General features: G+C 40.7%; 1 protein-coding gene across 3 annotated transcripts; it reads right to left on the bottom strand.

Annotated features, from left to right (window-relative positions):
* Positions 1 to 365: 365 nt before the first annotated feature.
* TXNL1 (thioredoxin like 1) lies at positions 366 to 15,205 on the bottom strand. Of its 3 annotated transcripts, XM_035309911.1 has the most exons (9): positions 15,022 to 15,205; positions 13,632 to 13,728; positions 12,487 to 12,660; positions 9,432 to 9,554; positions 9,000 to 9,069; positions 8,483 to 8,655; positions 7,209 to 7,313; positions 2,311 to 2,351; positions 366 to 622 (listed from the first exon to the last, which is right to left on the bottom strand). In XM_035309911.1, the coding sequence occupies exons 1-9, from the start codon at positions 15,117 to 15,119 to the stop codon at positions 619 to 621; spliced, it is 885 nt and encodes a 294-aa protein (XP_035165802.1). In that variant the 5' UTR covers positions 15,120 to 15,205; the 3' UTR covers positions 366 to 618. The 3 variants fall into 3 exon arrangements, with proteins under 3 accessions (XP_035165802.1, XP_035165804.1, XP_035165805.1); XM_035309913.1 differs by lacking the exon at positions 2,311 to 2,351 and having other exon boundaries at positions 15,022 to 15,201; XM_035309914.1 differs by lacking the exons at positions 366 to 622; positions 2,311 to 2,351 and adding an exon at positions 2,625 to 3,392 and having other exon boundaries at positions 15,022 to 15,204.
* Positions 15,206 to 15,841: the final 636 nt, after the last annotated feature.

The raw sequence follows: 15,841 nt of genomic DNA, 5'->3' as shown, positions 1-15,841 counted from the left end.
TTCCAAGCCAAACAGCTCGTACCAGCACGCCGTTTGTGACAAATCTGCAAGTTTTGATCCTATGCTTTTTTGAGGCGGGGAGGGAAATGGAAGTTTTCAAAACAGGTAAAGTTATTCCTGCCTGAGAAATACCTGCATTTTGTGCAATGATGCTAAGTTCCTTCAGTCTCATACCAGAGTAGCTCTGGATTTTTCTTTTTAGATAGCCTGTGAACAAGCCACCTATATTTTACTTATATTTAACATCTTGAACCCTCTAAACCAGTGCAAGCTACATGATGTCTTCTGTTTCTAGAGATAAGCCAGTCCAGTTTTTAAGTTTAAAATGGAACAAAGGAAGAGCCACAGTTACCAGAATGACAAAATTAAACTTGGCAAAAGTAATGAATTTTATTTACAAATACATGTATGAGGATTACAACAGAAACACACTAGTGAAACTGCATCTCAACAAAAGCAATGATTTATTGGTAATGGCATTAAATGAACAGATTGACAGTCTCTGGCTATGGTCAAGCAATTATCCAGGAGTAGTAGATAAAAGTGAAGATCTCATTTGATTGCAATAAGGCTTTCCAGTGTCTCGCACATCCTAGTGGCTCTCTCCTTTTTTGCCAACTACCTGATAAGAGAAAACAACAGAAAGAAACAATGAACATTTAACCAAAGAGGTATCCCCATTTTTTTTAATTAGCATCAAAATAAAACAAATGCAACATTTTCAACTAAATTAGTGCATTTAAGCATGCATTGTAGCACTTGCAGAAGCTATGAATCCCTCTAAAGAACTAAGAGGAACGCAAGACACAAGAAACTTATCTTTAGTATTAGTAAAAATAGCAAAACACCAGTCTCACTTGAGAAGAGTTAGAAGACAGTAACTGCAACATAACAGACCACATTTAAAGGTGTTATATACCAAGCATTCAACCTTAATATGCTATATAAAATAATACAGCAAAAAGAGAACCACTGGGTGCTCCCACGATAATAAGTTTGATCATTTTCTTGGCATCCTTAGTATGTACTTCACTGAGAACATTTACCTTATAACGCAGTTCAAACCTGAAGAGAAATCTGGAAGTCATCTGATTTTCAGTCTGTCAAAACATTACTCCTTACCAGAGCAACTTCTAATCTCCAATTCTGCAAACTCCACCAGGAATCAGTCATCTCAGTACTTCTCATTTCAGAACAGATTACCACTGCCACCAGACTGTGGCAGCCAACAGCAAGTGCAAGACCAGACCAGCACTCTACATACTGCCATGCAAGCTTACAGTTCGCACAGTTCATAACGGAAGGGTGTTCAGTCCCCTTCGTTAAGGTAACTGAACGCAAGATCCAGAGAGCAGAAAATATTGTGATTCTAGGCACTTTTCTGAAAAGATTCAGATTAGTTCCAGTGCTCTTGCAGACCCTAGAAAACACCCATTTATAAGTCAAACAAAATTAAGAGATAATAAATCTTAAAAGTTTGGACTTAACAACTGCAAGAGACCTTGGGCAAGGCAACAATTCCCAGCTCACTTCCATCTAACCAAAGCAGCACTTACAGATCTGACAAACTTTGTCAGGATAAGAATGAGCAGAGATTTGAGGTTGTACATTAATGGAATATAGAATTTCCAATTACTAATGCTGAAAACTAAGGAGTAAAACCTTTTCTGTACTCTGACTCATAGCAAATATGTTAAGGATTAATTACCTCTGCAATCAGGTGACAATACACCACGAGAGTCATACAATCAATAGTGAAACACAGAGCTGTGGGACATGACCCATAGCAAACAAAGAAACAACACACCCACAGCTCTGAACTAGAGAATTCTCATGGACTCACTGAAATTATTCTCTGATCATTCCCTTTTCTTTCCCCTCCAATTTTTGGAGGAAGATTTTTTTGGGGGATAACTGTTCTTTCAGTGAGCTCGGTTGTCACCATCACAAGGCAGCTGAGATCTACAAAAAGCCCTTTTAAAGACCCCTTTCATCTCCAAGGAACCTTTGACCAGGAACATATCACTAAGCTGTAAATTCAACTTAATGATTAAGAAAAATTCCACTTGACAACATGAGGAAAAAAAAAAAAAAAGAAAACCAATCACTAACATTAAGATCCAATTAATGAAGTTAAAAAAAAAAAGTTAAACTTGTCAAGAAGCAGTGTTTATTCTTTGTGTTTCCAAGACAAACTGTGTTTAGACACAGATTAAGCAAAGAAAAAAAGAGAAAAAGAAAAAATGCAGTTGAAAGATTAAAGATTAGATGTTAGCAAGTGTGTAACTCCAATGAGAAATATTGCTATACCAGTCTGAAGTTGAAATTGACAACTCGCCCATGTGTATTATCTGTGAAAATTAATCAGGCTGATATGGATATTTTGTCATCACAGGTCAAAGAAACCCATTTTCTGACCATCCCACTCTACCTTCCCAAGAAGGAAATGGACATCGGAACTTAAATCAAACAATCATCATTATTCTTTTATCCGTAACGGATCCATTTTCCTTCTGTTGACAGAAGCAGTGGCCATCTAGAGACCTTTAAGATACCGGTTACAGCCTGTGATTCCCACGTAATAAGAGAACGTTTTGAAGCAGGCTTTTCTGATACTGTTTTCCTAACCACAGCCTGACAGTGACAAGAAAACCATCCTCTATGGCCCATTACAAACAGTAAAACGGGAAACTCTACCACGGAGCCTTGTGGAGCAGAAGCGGGCATTTTTGTGTGCGCAGTTTTGTTTTCAATATATAAAGGTCAAGCAACTAAGCTGTTGCTTTTGGAGTACCCTGATCAGGCCACCTTTGTACAAAGGCTCACCAGCTCCTCACTGTGTCTGCCTTCAGGAGGTTCCCTAGAGCCAAGTGCGGGACAGTAGCGGGTACTTGGCATCTCCTGCTGGCTTGCGCACTGCTTACTGAAGGGTCACACCAAAGAACACTAAGCTGTACTAGGAGTAAGAAAGCCAAGTCTTGCTACAGCATTTCACAAACTACATTTCAAACAGCTTTTACAAAATGCAATACAGGCTGAAAAATGAGTTACCAAAAAAAAAGTACTACACAGTATGCTTTTAAAAATATCAAGTTTGGGATAAAAAGAACAGAAATTTTAAAAGACTGAAAGAGAAGCGCTTAAAGTAAGATTTGGATGGGGAAAAAAAAAAAAGAAAAAGATGAGTTGATGCGTCAGAAGGTAGAGAAGGCTGTTCCTGATTGCAGAAGGCGCAGAGATGGCTCTTGCATCAGTGCTGAGATTGTGGAAAGGGTGAAAGATGCTAGATGAGCAGAGGGAGCAAGGAAGGGAGCAGTGCGAGACCACATCAATCTTATTATTACTTTTTAATTTCTTCTGCATTTTTAGTTCTTTAGAAATGGGAAGTTAAGCTGAAAAACAAACAAACAAAATGTTACAAGGAAAACAGCAGCAACATAGAGAGCAAATAAGTAGTTCTGGAAAGCCTTGATTCAGGAGGGGACCAAAAAAATCCCACCACCTGTCCATATCCCCCAGCCTCAAAACTGAGCAGCAATCTTTTATTTCTTAATACCAGAAGCGAACAAGAACTATATTGATATTAAGTTGCACTGCCTTAAAAAAAGTCTTTACAAGTTCACTACCTGATTCACAGAAATCTATTTAAGACTAAGCTATCGATCAAGAGTTACAAAGACACAGCACCTGCACCTTTACTCAACACTTTAGCTGTCTATCCCACAAGTTAGCTTGACTGAGAAGCAAATTTGGAAGCAAGGTTCAAGTGTAAGCTACTACATCTCAAACGCAGCCTCTACCACAGTAGCTTGCATAGCTTAAATGAAGCCTCAAATCAGACCACGTGTGGCCAAGAGCAGAAGTAATTCTCATGTTAAGGAAAGTTCTTTTATAACAGGCATACCTTTAAAGTGTGCTTTTCAAAAACTATTTCTGAATGTTAAACATGCATGGGAAGGGGATATTTACCACAAATCTTTTGCTGTTTGGGCACCCTTAATTTACGCAGGGGAAAGAATCTCAGCACTCTCCCCAGCCTTCCCTGTGCTTAACCAGTTTAGATCTACACTTTTTCCCCTCTTTACGTTCCCCATTCCTGCAGCACCAGACTTCCCTGCTCCCCAGAGGTTAAAAATTCAGTTGTGCAAGGAGCAGGATACACGCAATATACCAGAGCAAGTTGGAAATAACTTTATAATCCAGCTTTATTCACCAAACGCTAACTACGTCTATGTCAAAACTAACTTAAGGCCGAGATCCCTAGTGAAGGGCCTGCTTCACATCACCTGCTTCGTACTCCTCCGTACCGTTTCTCACAGTAGGGGAGTTTCAGGTTTGCATTTGACAGTATCAATACCGGAAACAATACCTCATTTATATTAAACACAAACTGCCTTGCTGATCAAGAAGAGATGATTGTTCTCGCAGCCCTGCTGGTGTTAGCAGAGCACCACACGCAAACCCAAGTTTTCCTTGGCTGTCTGAAGGACAGGGGTGCTTCAGCTATGCATCTTAATAATTGTCTGCTGAGCAAGGAGCTGCTACAGCTGAGCATTCATCCAGATCCCACTGCAACTGGGTATAAAATACATCTGCCTGATCCTCAGCAGAAGTCACTGAAACCGATGTTTTGTGCTTTGTTTTAGATTTTGAAATTGAACATATCTACAGTCATCTGAGCAGCAACATTATGAATCATAAAAGCCACAACTGGAATCACACTGATGCCTACTTTTTAATTGCAGCCTTTCAGATAGCATATTTTACTGATTCTTACAAACACTTCTGAAAAAAAATAGGGAAAAAAGCATTCCCTCATCTTGTTAATCATGCTGCAATACTACTTCTATCGTAAGTAGAAGAGAAATACAAACAGTACAGACAGAGAAGGAAGTCAGATAGCTGAGAGCAGTGAGGAGTAGGGTGAGTAACTACTGAAGGAGATGAAAAGAAAAATAAGGTTTCCCAGTTAATCTACATGCCTAAATATAATTAATGCCCAACACTATATTAAGGTTTCATAGCTGACAGGATCACTGGAAGAGAGGAAACAAAAGTTAGAATTCCTAAGAGCTCTGTAACTGACAGACTACACATCCCATTTAGTATGATAAAATATTTTAACAGCCTAATATTAAAGCTACATGTTCAGGAAGCAAAATAGGACTGAGAGGATTAGCTACCTAACAAAGCATGCTCTTCTGTGTATGGTAGTCCTGACCAGCTCCTTAACGTGCTGATGCTACCAGCGATCAGTACCACACCTGTAAGGTGTAAAGTAGATCTACCTCTTGTGGATTTGTGCTCCCCTCCCCATTAAATAGAAGTCACAAATCACATTCCCTGAGGGTTCAAACATATTCACCAGTGAACTTTAATGAAACCTAAATTTTAACTAACATGGTATTTAGCAGGCTATATAGCAGCTTCCAAGCATCTACGCTGCATCTAGAACTGAGAGAGACTGACAAACCCCCTCTAAGTACAGTGCACAGATGAGACCCACACTACTTTAAACATCTTTATGGGGTTGTGCATGTACTTAGACTCATAAACCAGCCCAGGCTGGAAGGGACCTCGTGAGATCACCAGCTTCAAGCCTTCATGGGCAAAGTGCACTTAGATGAGATTATTTAGCACCCTGTCCAATCGCATCTTGAAAACCTCCAGTAAGGGGGTTTCCACCACACCCCCGGAGCAGTTGTTCCAGTGATTAATTGTTCTCACTTTAAAAACTCCTCTCAAGACAAAACCTCTCCCAGAGCAGCTTGTATCCTCAATGTATGATCAATTACCAAACAAATCATTATCTGAACAATTAGATAGTCAGGTTTAAAGAGTGCACTTGTTTGAAAATAAACTTTCAGTACTTTAGAAAGCAAAACTAATTTACAGAGAAATGAAACTGAGACAAATATCAGATACTGAAAATATCCTCATCCCAAAAGCACTAGAGAAGTAACACAGATTATCCATGTTACGTTAAATAGAAATGGCACAATTCATTGCAGGGTAATGCTCTATTATCGTTAAGTAGTTGCAAAAAAAGAAGCTGTACAAAAAAACCTCAACCACGTAAGCAGATTTTAAATGAAGTAATCTATTTCTTGTATTGGATGAACCAGAAGTGCTCCATTAGAAACATCTAAATTAGATATCCAGTTAATTTTAGTATATTAGAGCAACTTTTTCAATGACTTCACATTTCAGTGAAAGACAGCAAAACCTGTTAACTTATTAACTCCATTATTTGCAAAGTTAAGTTTTAAATGTCTAAGTTAAGATCATTTTTAACATTAAAAATTCAAAGTATACGAAGTATGACAACCATTAGCATGTTTAGCCTTCTGAAGTTATAGGCAGTTTGTGTAACAAATTCCGCGGTGCTTTCAATGTTATTGGTCACCTATCGAGAAGTTCGTAGGCAGGGTTACGACAGCAAATGTCTTTCTAAACAAAGTTTTAAAGCAGTTTAAAAGTTTACTTTAAAAAGATTAAATTTTGAAGAAAAAACGTAAGTAGCTTTGAAGTTTCAATACTTTCAAACCCATTTCACATTCTCAAAAAAATCAAAACATTTGAGAATGCCTTATTGTTCAGCACTCGTGGGTCTGAAGTCACACCATAACAAGTTGTTTACTTCTTCCTTTAGTTTTAAAAAGAGCCGATGTTTAATGTAATGGTCACTTTGTGACCAAAATCTTTTTTAGATCTGAATTTTACATAACGTTGCCCATTGGATAAAATCTATAAAATCCTTCACCAAAGCAGAAGTCCAATCAGTCACATGGAGACTTTATTGCATACACAGGTTTGCTTCTCTACTTCCTGAACACCACCAGAATACAAGTTTCTAAACAAGGCATAAAACTCACAGCTGTTAAGAAACGTTGCCTATAGCACACGTAACTTGACAGTCCTTCGTGTTTTAAATAGTTGGTGTATACGTTCTTACCCATATTTGTGTTTTTTTGTGTGTGTGTGTTTTTTTGTTTTGGTTGTTGCTTGCTTTTACAAAGCTGATGAACATGAACTTATAGGTAAGTCCAAAGATCAGTATCTGTAAGATAAAGCTACATGTTTTGTTTGGGATGCCAAATCTTCCTTAAGTCGTGGAATTATAACAACAACCAAGTGTATTTGTTCAGTCACCCTACGTTTGAGAACATTTAAAACATTCATAAGTGCTTTTAAGAAAGAAGACTCACTCGCTTGAAGTCATTCATATTTGTTGCTTGGACTGGAGTTCCAATAAACGTGAAGTATGTGATTCTTGTTGTCTCTTCATCACCATGATTGGATTGGACAAACAACTAAAAAAATCCAGAACACAAGGGTGAAGGTAAACAGTCCATCCCTGAATTAATACATAAAATGGTAACCTCCCAAGATTTTTGAACCAACCCAGTAAACACTTCTTCCAATGATGAAGGCCTTGTTACCCTCTAGAGAGGCTACTGTCCTTTTATTTCAAATAATGATTATATAGAATGCTATTATTTTCCCAGCTGTTTGTTTAAAAACCCATGCAGCTTGGATATTTCTAGCTTCCACTTCCAATCTGAGATCACACTCAGCATCTGAAATGTACTGAAATATTCAACCAACGATGAGACCATAACTTGCAAACACAGAACTCAGACCAATATAAGCATTTCCTTAGAACAGCATTCAGGGATTACATGGGGTGAGCAGTTCAACACAATACTGCAGGAAACGGGGCTAATGCAGACCCAGGGTAATAATTACAAGAATAATGCAGCTCCAGCATCAGTTTTGTCATGGTACATATTGCACTAAAGCCCACACTTAAAATGAAAGAGGAAAAACTGCACCTGCATTTGAGAGTCACGAAAACCTTACGTGGAATTCGTGGAAAATCTCTTACAGCAAGAGGGTTAGAGAGCTCATTAGAAGACAAAGGTGGTTTGATTACAGCATTTAAGAACACTTATGAGGACTGGGTATTGGGTTTTAACATATCGTAAGCACTTCACTTGATTCTTACAAGTCTGTCACTTCTGCAATCAGGCTAGAGATAAACTGGATTTCTTACTTCCCAAACTCTCCAAACGAAGACAAGATGCCTTTCAAGAAGGCGTGGTAGTAAAACACAAGTTGTGTTCAGCAGCACACTAGCTGATGGAACGGAAGGGACCATAAAGATCACCTAATTCCAACTCCACTGCCATGGGCAGGGACACCTCCCACTAGAAGATATTTCTTCATAATATCTAAACCTACCCTTTTTCTTAATCTCTCATGAAAAGATGAAAATGAACCTCATCACAAACACGAGGTCAGAGATACCACATGCGTATGGCCTTGCCTGACCTTCAATTTCAGAAATCCTTTGCGCATTAACCTACAGTGTGCAATCAGTGGAGAGCAACTAAGAACATCTGCAGTCAAATCAACAAAACATCGCAATGCTTGAGATGTTTTCAGCCTGTACAGACCTCAGAACAGAAGCTTTACTTACAGTTACACTGTTAACATTCTGAAATTTAACATAGCGAAGCTGGATAATACCATCTTCTTTAATATCATCTGGTGTTAGCTCCAGGGCTTGAGTTGGTTCACTTCTTTCTGCTTCTTCAAAATCCATAGATCGAGGAAGGTTGATAAAGATTTTTATATACTTTGGACCTTGTCCTGCGTTAAAATACGGATTTGGGATTCAGTTCCTCACATAGCTCTTCAGTTCCTTAAATTAGCTCTTACATTAAATTCTTGAGTAGAATGTAGGTTCTCCTTATAAATACTTACTGTATTTTGACATGCTATATTTGTGTCATATCAAATACCAATGCATGGTAACAGAGTAATATTACTGTGAGATCAATTTATGTTATTTATTTACACCAAGTTTACTGAAGCTGCTATGGGGTTCACAGAAGGTAAGACGTTCTAGGGACAAGCGTCATTTTTTGGAATTTAAGCTAAACACAGGTAAAGCTTAGATTCTAACAATATGATTAAACAGACACTTTACTCACCGTTATCTGGCCCCTGAAGTTTCATAGAATAAAGTTTGACTGGTTGACTAAAAGCTACAGTAATAAGCAGCTGTGGAAGAGAAAGTTGTTGTTAAATGCTGCTTTCTTCATCCTTACAAACAAACATAGCACAATGATTAACTACAAGCAAGTTTGAGCTTTTAATTTAAAATCAAGTACTTACATTCTCTATATCCCACACGTGCACTAGTCATCAGTAAATGCCAGTCTGCTTGGAATTTTTCCCACAAATGGATAGAAAACTGGAAGGGCTACAATGACCTCTGTATACCGATACGGCTTCCATCCACCTACCGTATCCCACTCTTCCTTATACCACTATAGTGATATCAAGCAATCAAGATCTTCAAAAAATGCTTGCAGACCAGACATCACTGAAAACATCTCACTTAAGAAAAATATCTACTGTACCTGCTCATCGCAGTCTGACTCCAAGTAGGTAGAGTCTTTACGTAAACAATTATCAAATCCATGCTCATCGCTTTCGTTAAGACATTCACAGCCGGCTTTATTGATAAATGGCATTAAATCCATCTGAAAGGAAAAAGAAGGGCATTACTGAGTGCATAAATCTGCCATGAATTTATCTGAGATTAGCAGACACTGGAATGAATGAAATTCTTCATTCAACACATTAAAAAACAGAACACAGAAAACCTCAGGGCTTTTTTTTGAACAAAAAAGATAAAACTAAAAATGTTGTAGCACTCGGATGTATCCTGTTCAGAATTCAGTGTTTTCCCACTCAAAATGCCACCCCCCAGAACACAAGTTTACCATATTGAGAATAAGCAATTGGGCAGAGGGAGAATTTTTCAGATAGACTTTTGATTAACTTCACCTGGCTACAAATACAAACTGACATTAGACCGGAGCTACAATTAACAGCTAAAACAGAAATGGCTTTCCCATTCAAAATAGTTCAGTGGTCATCTCTTAATTTCTTCTGTAACTATAGCTGTTACCAGGCTTTGTGCGTAAAGCTACTCTTATTTTCCTTCTCCTTTTCAGCATCATATACAAATCAATTTTATGAAACTGGGTCCCACTCCCTTCCCCGTCTAAAGTAACCCAAGTGCAACTGAAGCACAGTAAGCCACGTTAAAAATATATATATATATAAAAATCAAGTATTTCGTTACCTTAAGGCCTGGAGACACAGTATCAACATCTCATACCACAACAGTACAAATTTGAGATCACAATCAGCGTACAGTCAGATAAAACTCCAGACAAAACCTATAGGAACTTTTGGCATGGCAACCTGAAATACCCTTCTTACCAACATGTATGAGGTCCCAAAGAATAACTTACCACTCGTGAAAAAAGTTACTGCGTGTTACTAGTCAGGCTATAGCTCATGATATAAACTGAATTCAAATGCAGGCTGCTGAGAGAACACAAATCACTGCTGGTATCCCACTTCCCTTAACACCAGAAACTATGCTATTCCAAACAAAACAAACCAAAAATCCACCTGCCTGCCTTTCCCCTTCCAGGCCCCCTCTGCCTGCCTGCAACATCCCAGCAAAGACTTAGCCTGCATCCTGCACACTTAGCAGACACGAGGTAAGAAAGGAAGCACGCAGCTGTGCAAGAGGAGAAGGATGCATTCCTGGAGCAGCTGGCAGTTCGGTTTGGGTCACATATATTCTGAAACTGCATTCCAGCCTACTGCTACGAAGGCAAACAGAATTCCTGCTTGGCTCATATAGTCCTGAATGTACTCAGTGTCTCACCCCTACGAATTAACATCTCCTAACAAGGTTAACTTTTAACAGAAGATGGCATGCCCATCTCAAAACAAATATAACTCTGGAGATGAACGCCAACCTCACGTATCTGCTCTCGCTACTTGAATGATTTTCAGTGTGTTTTGGGCTGAAATCTAACGAGCTGAACCTTTGTCCTTTGACATTCCAATACCTCTACGCAGGATTTCACAGTAATTATAGATGTGAGTGTTCACATATAAAGTGAAGTGCAATGCATACTGCGGAACAGTTAACAAGTAGCTGAACTGCTAGAAATTCGAGCGACCTGTGCCCTCGAAGCTTCTTAAATGAGAAATATTCCGCTGGATTTGCATCCTTCCCACATGTCTGATAGGATATGGCTAGCTATGAATTTCGAATAGTCAACCTCCGAAGAAACCTGGCTTTGCATTTCACATCATTTTGACTCCTACAGATACTCATCACAGCTGAGTTGAGCGTATTAAATCTGCTAATGTGAAGTAACGTGCATGCTACAGAGCTAGCACATAACTAAGTCACGTGCCCCCATTCAGCGATGTGGTATATTGTATTTCACCTAAGCGGGTTGATACTCCTGGCAGAACAATAGACAACCTCATTTAAGGAGTAACCTTGCACCGAGGATTGCTTGGAGAACACCACCTAAGACGACAGCTCCAGGAAAGTGTTTTGTCACATTAGAGTTCTCATTTACATGTGTCTGGTAGTACAGCTGTCAGATAGGCTTGTGATTTGAAACGCGATTGCCTTGAGGTAACAGGAAAACACACTGAACACGGTGAAAATAACTTCCTGAGAGCACCACGTATTTCTAAGGGGGTGGCTCTGTTATTGAGCGATTCTGATTTTTCTAGAGGACACATACAAATAATGCAATGATAAAAAATCCATTCAAAAATACAGATTTTTAAATTAATAGAAAAAGTTTTTCCTTGTGTCATTTAGATGCCAGGCCTAAAAAATTATTTAGTCTGAGAATATATATTTACTAGTGTTGACTTTTCTTTTTTAACTTGTGATTTACTTGGTTTACATTATCTATGAAAGCTGATTGGTGATTACTGCAGTTGTACGTAATACCCCTACAGAAGCAAAATGACGTACACTAAGCATTAAAAGTTCCTCCAGCAAAGGGTTTTCGGTATTTGTTTCTTTTTCAGGAGATGAGAAAGAATGTCAAAGAAATGGAGGTGCACAAGGAAGAAAAAGAAAAAGAAATCCATAAACAACAAATTGACCTAGCAACACGAGTAACAATACTTCTTAAGGACCAACTGGAGCGATTTTTCAAAGTTTTTTACAGCTATGTCTAACAATGTATATTTTCCACAGAAGACTTTACACTTGGAAAGCGTTTTGGGAAAACAGATTGTGATGTCTGAAAAGGGGTAAGAAAAAGAATACACAGCTATAGCAAAGTCTTCATCATAAAATGTGAAATTCAGTATTTTAATCACTAAGGGCTATGCCTAGAGATTTTTCTTGAAACATTTTACAATTCTGTTCCATGTACAGATTTAGTAACTACAGTTAGTTTTTTGAATTTTGTCTGAAAAAGGAAACCCAGCCAGGTGATCTTTCTAAAGCTACGGGAAGCCTGTAGTTTTGCCTAAAGTAGCATTGTTTGATAAGAATATGTTTAGAAAGGAACACATTTTCAACAGGTTCACATTATGCAAGTGTTAAAAAAAGACTTAAGAGATGCATACATATCCTTTTGGAATATCTGTATCTTCATTGTTTCCAGGATCATTCTCCAGGTGCTGCTTAATTTTTTCTTCTAAACCTACAGCATCTGCTCCTTGATATTGGTCGATTCGCACTTTGTTTCGAAAAAACAGAAACGTCGGTGTTGCTGATATATTATTGGTAGCAGCTGTGCCCTAGAATGCATAAATTAGTTACAAGTGTTACCTAACAGCCCATTACCAATAACAGAGAAGCATTGTTTTCACCTGGATGACAACGCACACACCACATATTATTCAAGATACATTAGCCCCCCAAAATCACAAACTGTATTTGCTATTTTACAAGCATCTCCAACTTGAACAACCATTTAAAATTCAGATCCTCCTAATCCCTCATACATTTGGGTGGTCTCTGAACGGATCTCACATTGTCAGTAGATTTGCTGGTAAGCCAAAGAAGTCACATTACTCGCTCACTCTCAAAGGTGGAAGACTGCTTCATTTCACACTTCACAAGCATTCTTTACACCTGTATTTCTTCCCTTTTCCAAGGCACAATCATGCACACCATGTAAGTTGCCACTGAAGAAGGTGACTTCCATTTGATTTCTACTTGTACATGTGTTGGGTACCCACAGCAGCTTCCCCAAAGCTGTCCACAATTAAGTGTCACTTGCAAAGCATTGCTACATCTATATTCATCTTTCTCCCACTATCATTTGCAGTAACCCAAGAAACTTCCTTTCAACATACTCTTGTTAATTTTTGTTAATGACCTTTAAGTGGCTCAACAGCTCATCACCAGTTTATTGTATTCCTCATTTTATTCAGTAGTTATTGCAGAATTTGTTTGGAAAGACTTGCTCTTCCTAATTCATACTGGTACTCTCTTATTTTAAGCTGTATTATTTAAATAGCACACACAGCAGAAACTGTTAAACCACTTGTACAAGGCTTAAACGAAGGGTAACAAAGTGATAGATGCAAGAATACATTTCTAAATAAAAGTATAGTTCGTTCACATCTTTGTGCCTAAGTTGTCATTCACTCGACGTGTGAATGGATACTCTTAGTATACCACTTGAACAGCTTTCCTTCAAGTTTCTCATTCACTGTGTTATCTGCTCTCTCTCACTAAAGATAATTTCTTTTTGAATACCAACCTGGCACTGATGCACATCCACTTCCAAAAATGTTGCCTGGGGATATTTGTTACTCAGAGCATTGAACGCGGGGGCTATCCTTAAACAAGGGCCACATCTGTAAAAACAAAATAAAATGTAACAATTATTGCTTTGTTTTTAAGATACCTGCCCCACGCCGACTTAGCGCATTCACGTTCTTACTGTATCCTTGGTACATGGTAAAATAACCTTCCTACCTGGCTGACAGATGGCGAGCAATCCTGGTGATACAATTAAGAATGACATTTAGAAACACATCATGAAGTGTTAATTCCCACTTCCTCAGACAGTTTCAATGTCACATGATTACCTATTAATTAAAATGAACTTCATATTTTCCATCTAATCTGTTCAGCTACAGCACCTTTTGCTGCAGAGTAAAATACTCCTAAGTAAAGGGAGTTTTGTGGGGGGCAAAGACTTAACTGCTTTTCCTGATGCAGCAAAACATACTCTTAAGAGAGAAGTAGTACTAGCAATTCCTGTTACCAGCTGTGAAAAACATCTACAGTAAAGTCTGTGTGTGGAAATTGAAATATTTAACAGTAACAGTATATTAAACCCTTAGCAGGAATCACAGAATTGTTACTGTGAAAATTTCATTTACTATAACTGTAGCCAGTTACCACCAGCATAGCTCTCTCGGCTCGGCTGAAAATTTGTTAATGTTTGTTAATGACGAGCACAGACGCAGCTATTCTGACAAGGCAATATTCTTACAGCTTCACTTGTTGTGAAAGAAGCGATTAAAAAGCAGAACAGTAGAAACCTCCCACAGCACAGAGAGCCCTGTCGTGTCAGTGTGACTCTGTCGACACACACAGCTTTAAACCAGCACCAAGTTCTGCTGCACCCTTCTTCTCTGAGAGAGGACGCGGATCCGTGGCTGTGCAAGGCAAACCCCCAGGCGTTCATACGCGGGACACATCGTGCTGCTAACCTAACCAGAGCTCAGTGCGCTGGCTCATCTGTAGCAAAAACGTCTTCGGGGGCACTCCTGCAAGGCGTGAGCGAGCTCTGCACACCTGCGGGTGAAGCAGACTGACCGAAGAGGTACCCAGCGGGTACTAGGCAGCAGCAGCCAGGTGCCGGCTGTGTCACCGCCCCGTCCCGCAGCAGTCACTGACACGCGGCCACCGGCTGCGGGGCCCTCCCGAGCCCAGCGCCGCTCCCAGCGCCGCACCCGCGGCTCTGGAGGCGGGACGACCGGGAAGCGGAACGGGAGCGCAGGCAGCGGGAGCGGGGCTCTGAGGAGAACGAGGGGCCGAGCACCGGCGGCACGGAGCCGGGCGGGCTCCCGCGGCGCTCGGGGACCCGGGTCGCCTCCCGCCCACCCCGGGCCAGCCCCGCGCGGCGCGGCAGGACTCACCCCCGCATGGTGAACTTGACGACGGCGAGCCGGGAGCCGGCGGCGCTGAGCTCGGGCTGGAACTCGGCGTCGTTGGCGATCGCCTTCACGCCCCCCATGGCGGGCGGCGGCCCCGGACCGCGATCTGCAGCGTCACGGCGCGCCGCGCGCCCGGCATGCACCGCGCCCCGCGCGCAACGCGCACGCGCGACCCGACCCGCCCCGCCTCGGCATGCCGGGACGGCCGGGAGGGGCCGCCGCCATTTTAGCTTGGGGTAGGCGCGAAGCCGGGGCGGCCATCTTGGTTTGGGGCAGAGCGCAGGGAGCCCGGTGCCCCAGCCGGGCTGCAGCCCCCAGCCCCAGGGGCACAAAGCCGCAAAGAAACGCACACAGCGGCCACAAACACACCCCTCCGCCCCGGGGGTCTCGTCCTGCCGCTGGGCACCGCGCGTTTACACACACCGTAACCCCCCGTCAGGGATTTGCACACGCTGTAACCCCCCGGCCGGTACTTACACACGTTGTAACCTCCCCGTCAGGTATCGACACAAGCTGAGGTCTGCCTGAGCCGTCTCGTTAACGTGTTGGTGACAAAAAGTGTCATGTTTAAGGTCACAAAATGAACACGTTCTGCATTTTTACTAGCACCTGAAGAACACTCAGTATTTTCTGTAGCTCAAAATGCACTCTTGAGCCATTTACAATAGCTAGGGTAAAGCAATCAGATAATTTTTCTTGTTTTGCTGTTTAACGTTGTGATATAACACAGCTTTGACCAGGAACGTATTATTACCGGACAACTGGAGAATCGCCACTCTCCCAGCTGAAAGTAGTTCGGTGT

This window comes from Oxyura jamaicensis, chromosome Z (genome assembly GCF_011077185.1).
Source record: "Oxyura jamaicensis isolate SHBP4307 breed ruddy duck chromosome Z, BPBGC_Ojam_1.0, whole genome shotgun sequence".
Lineage (NCBI taxonomy): Eukaryota > Metazoa > Chordata > Aves > Anseriformes > Anatidae > Oxyura > Oxyura jamaicensis.
The sequence above is the reverse complement of the archived record's forward strand: the minus strand, read 5'-3'. Positions and strand labels throughout refer to the sequence as shown.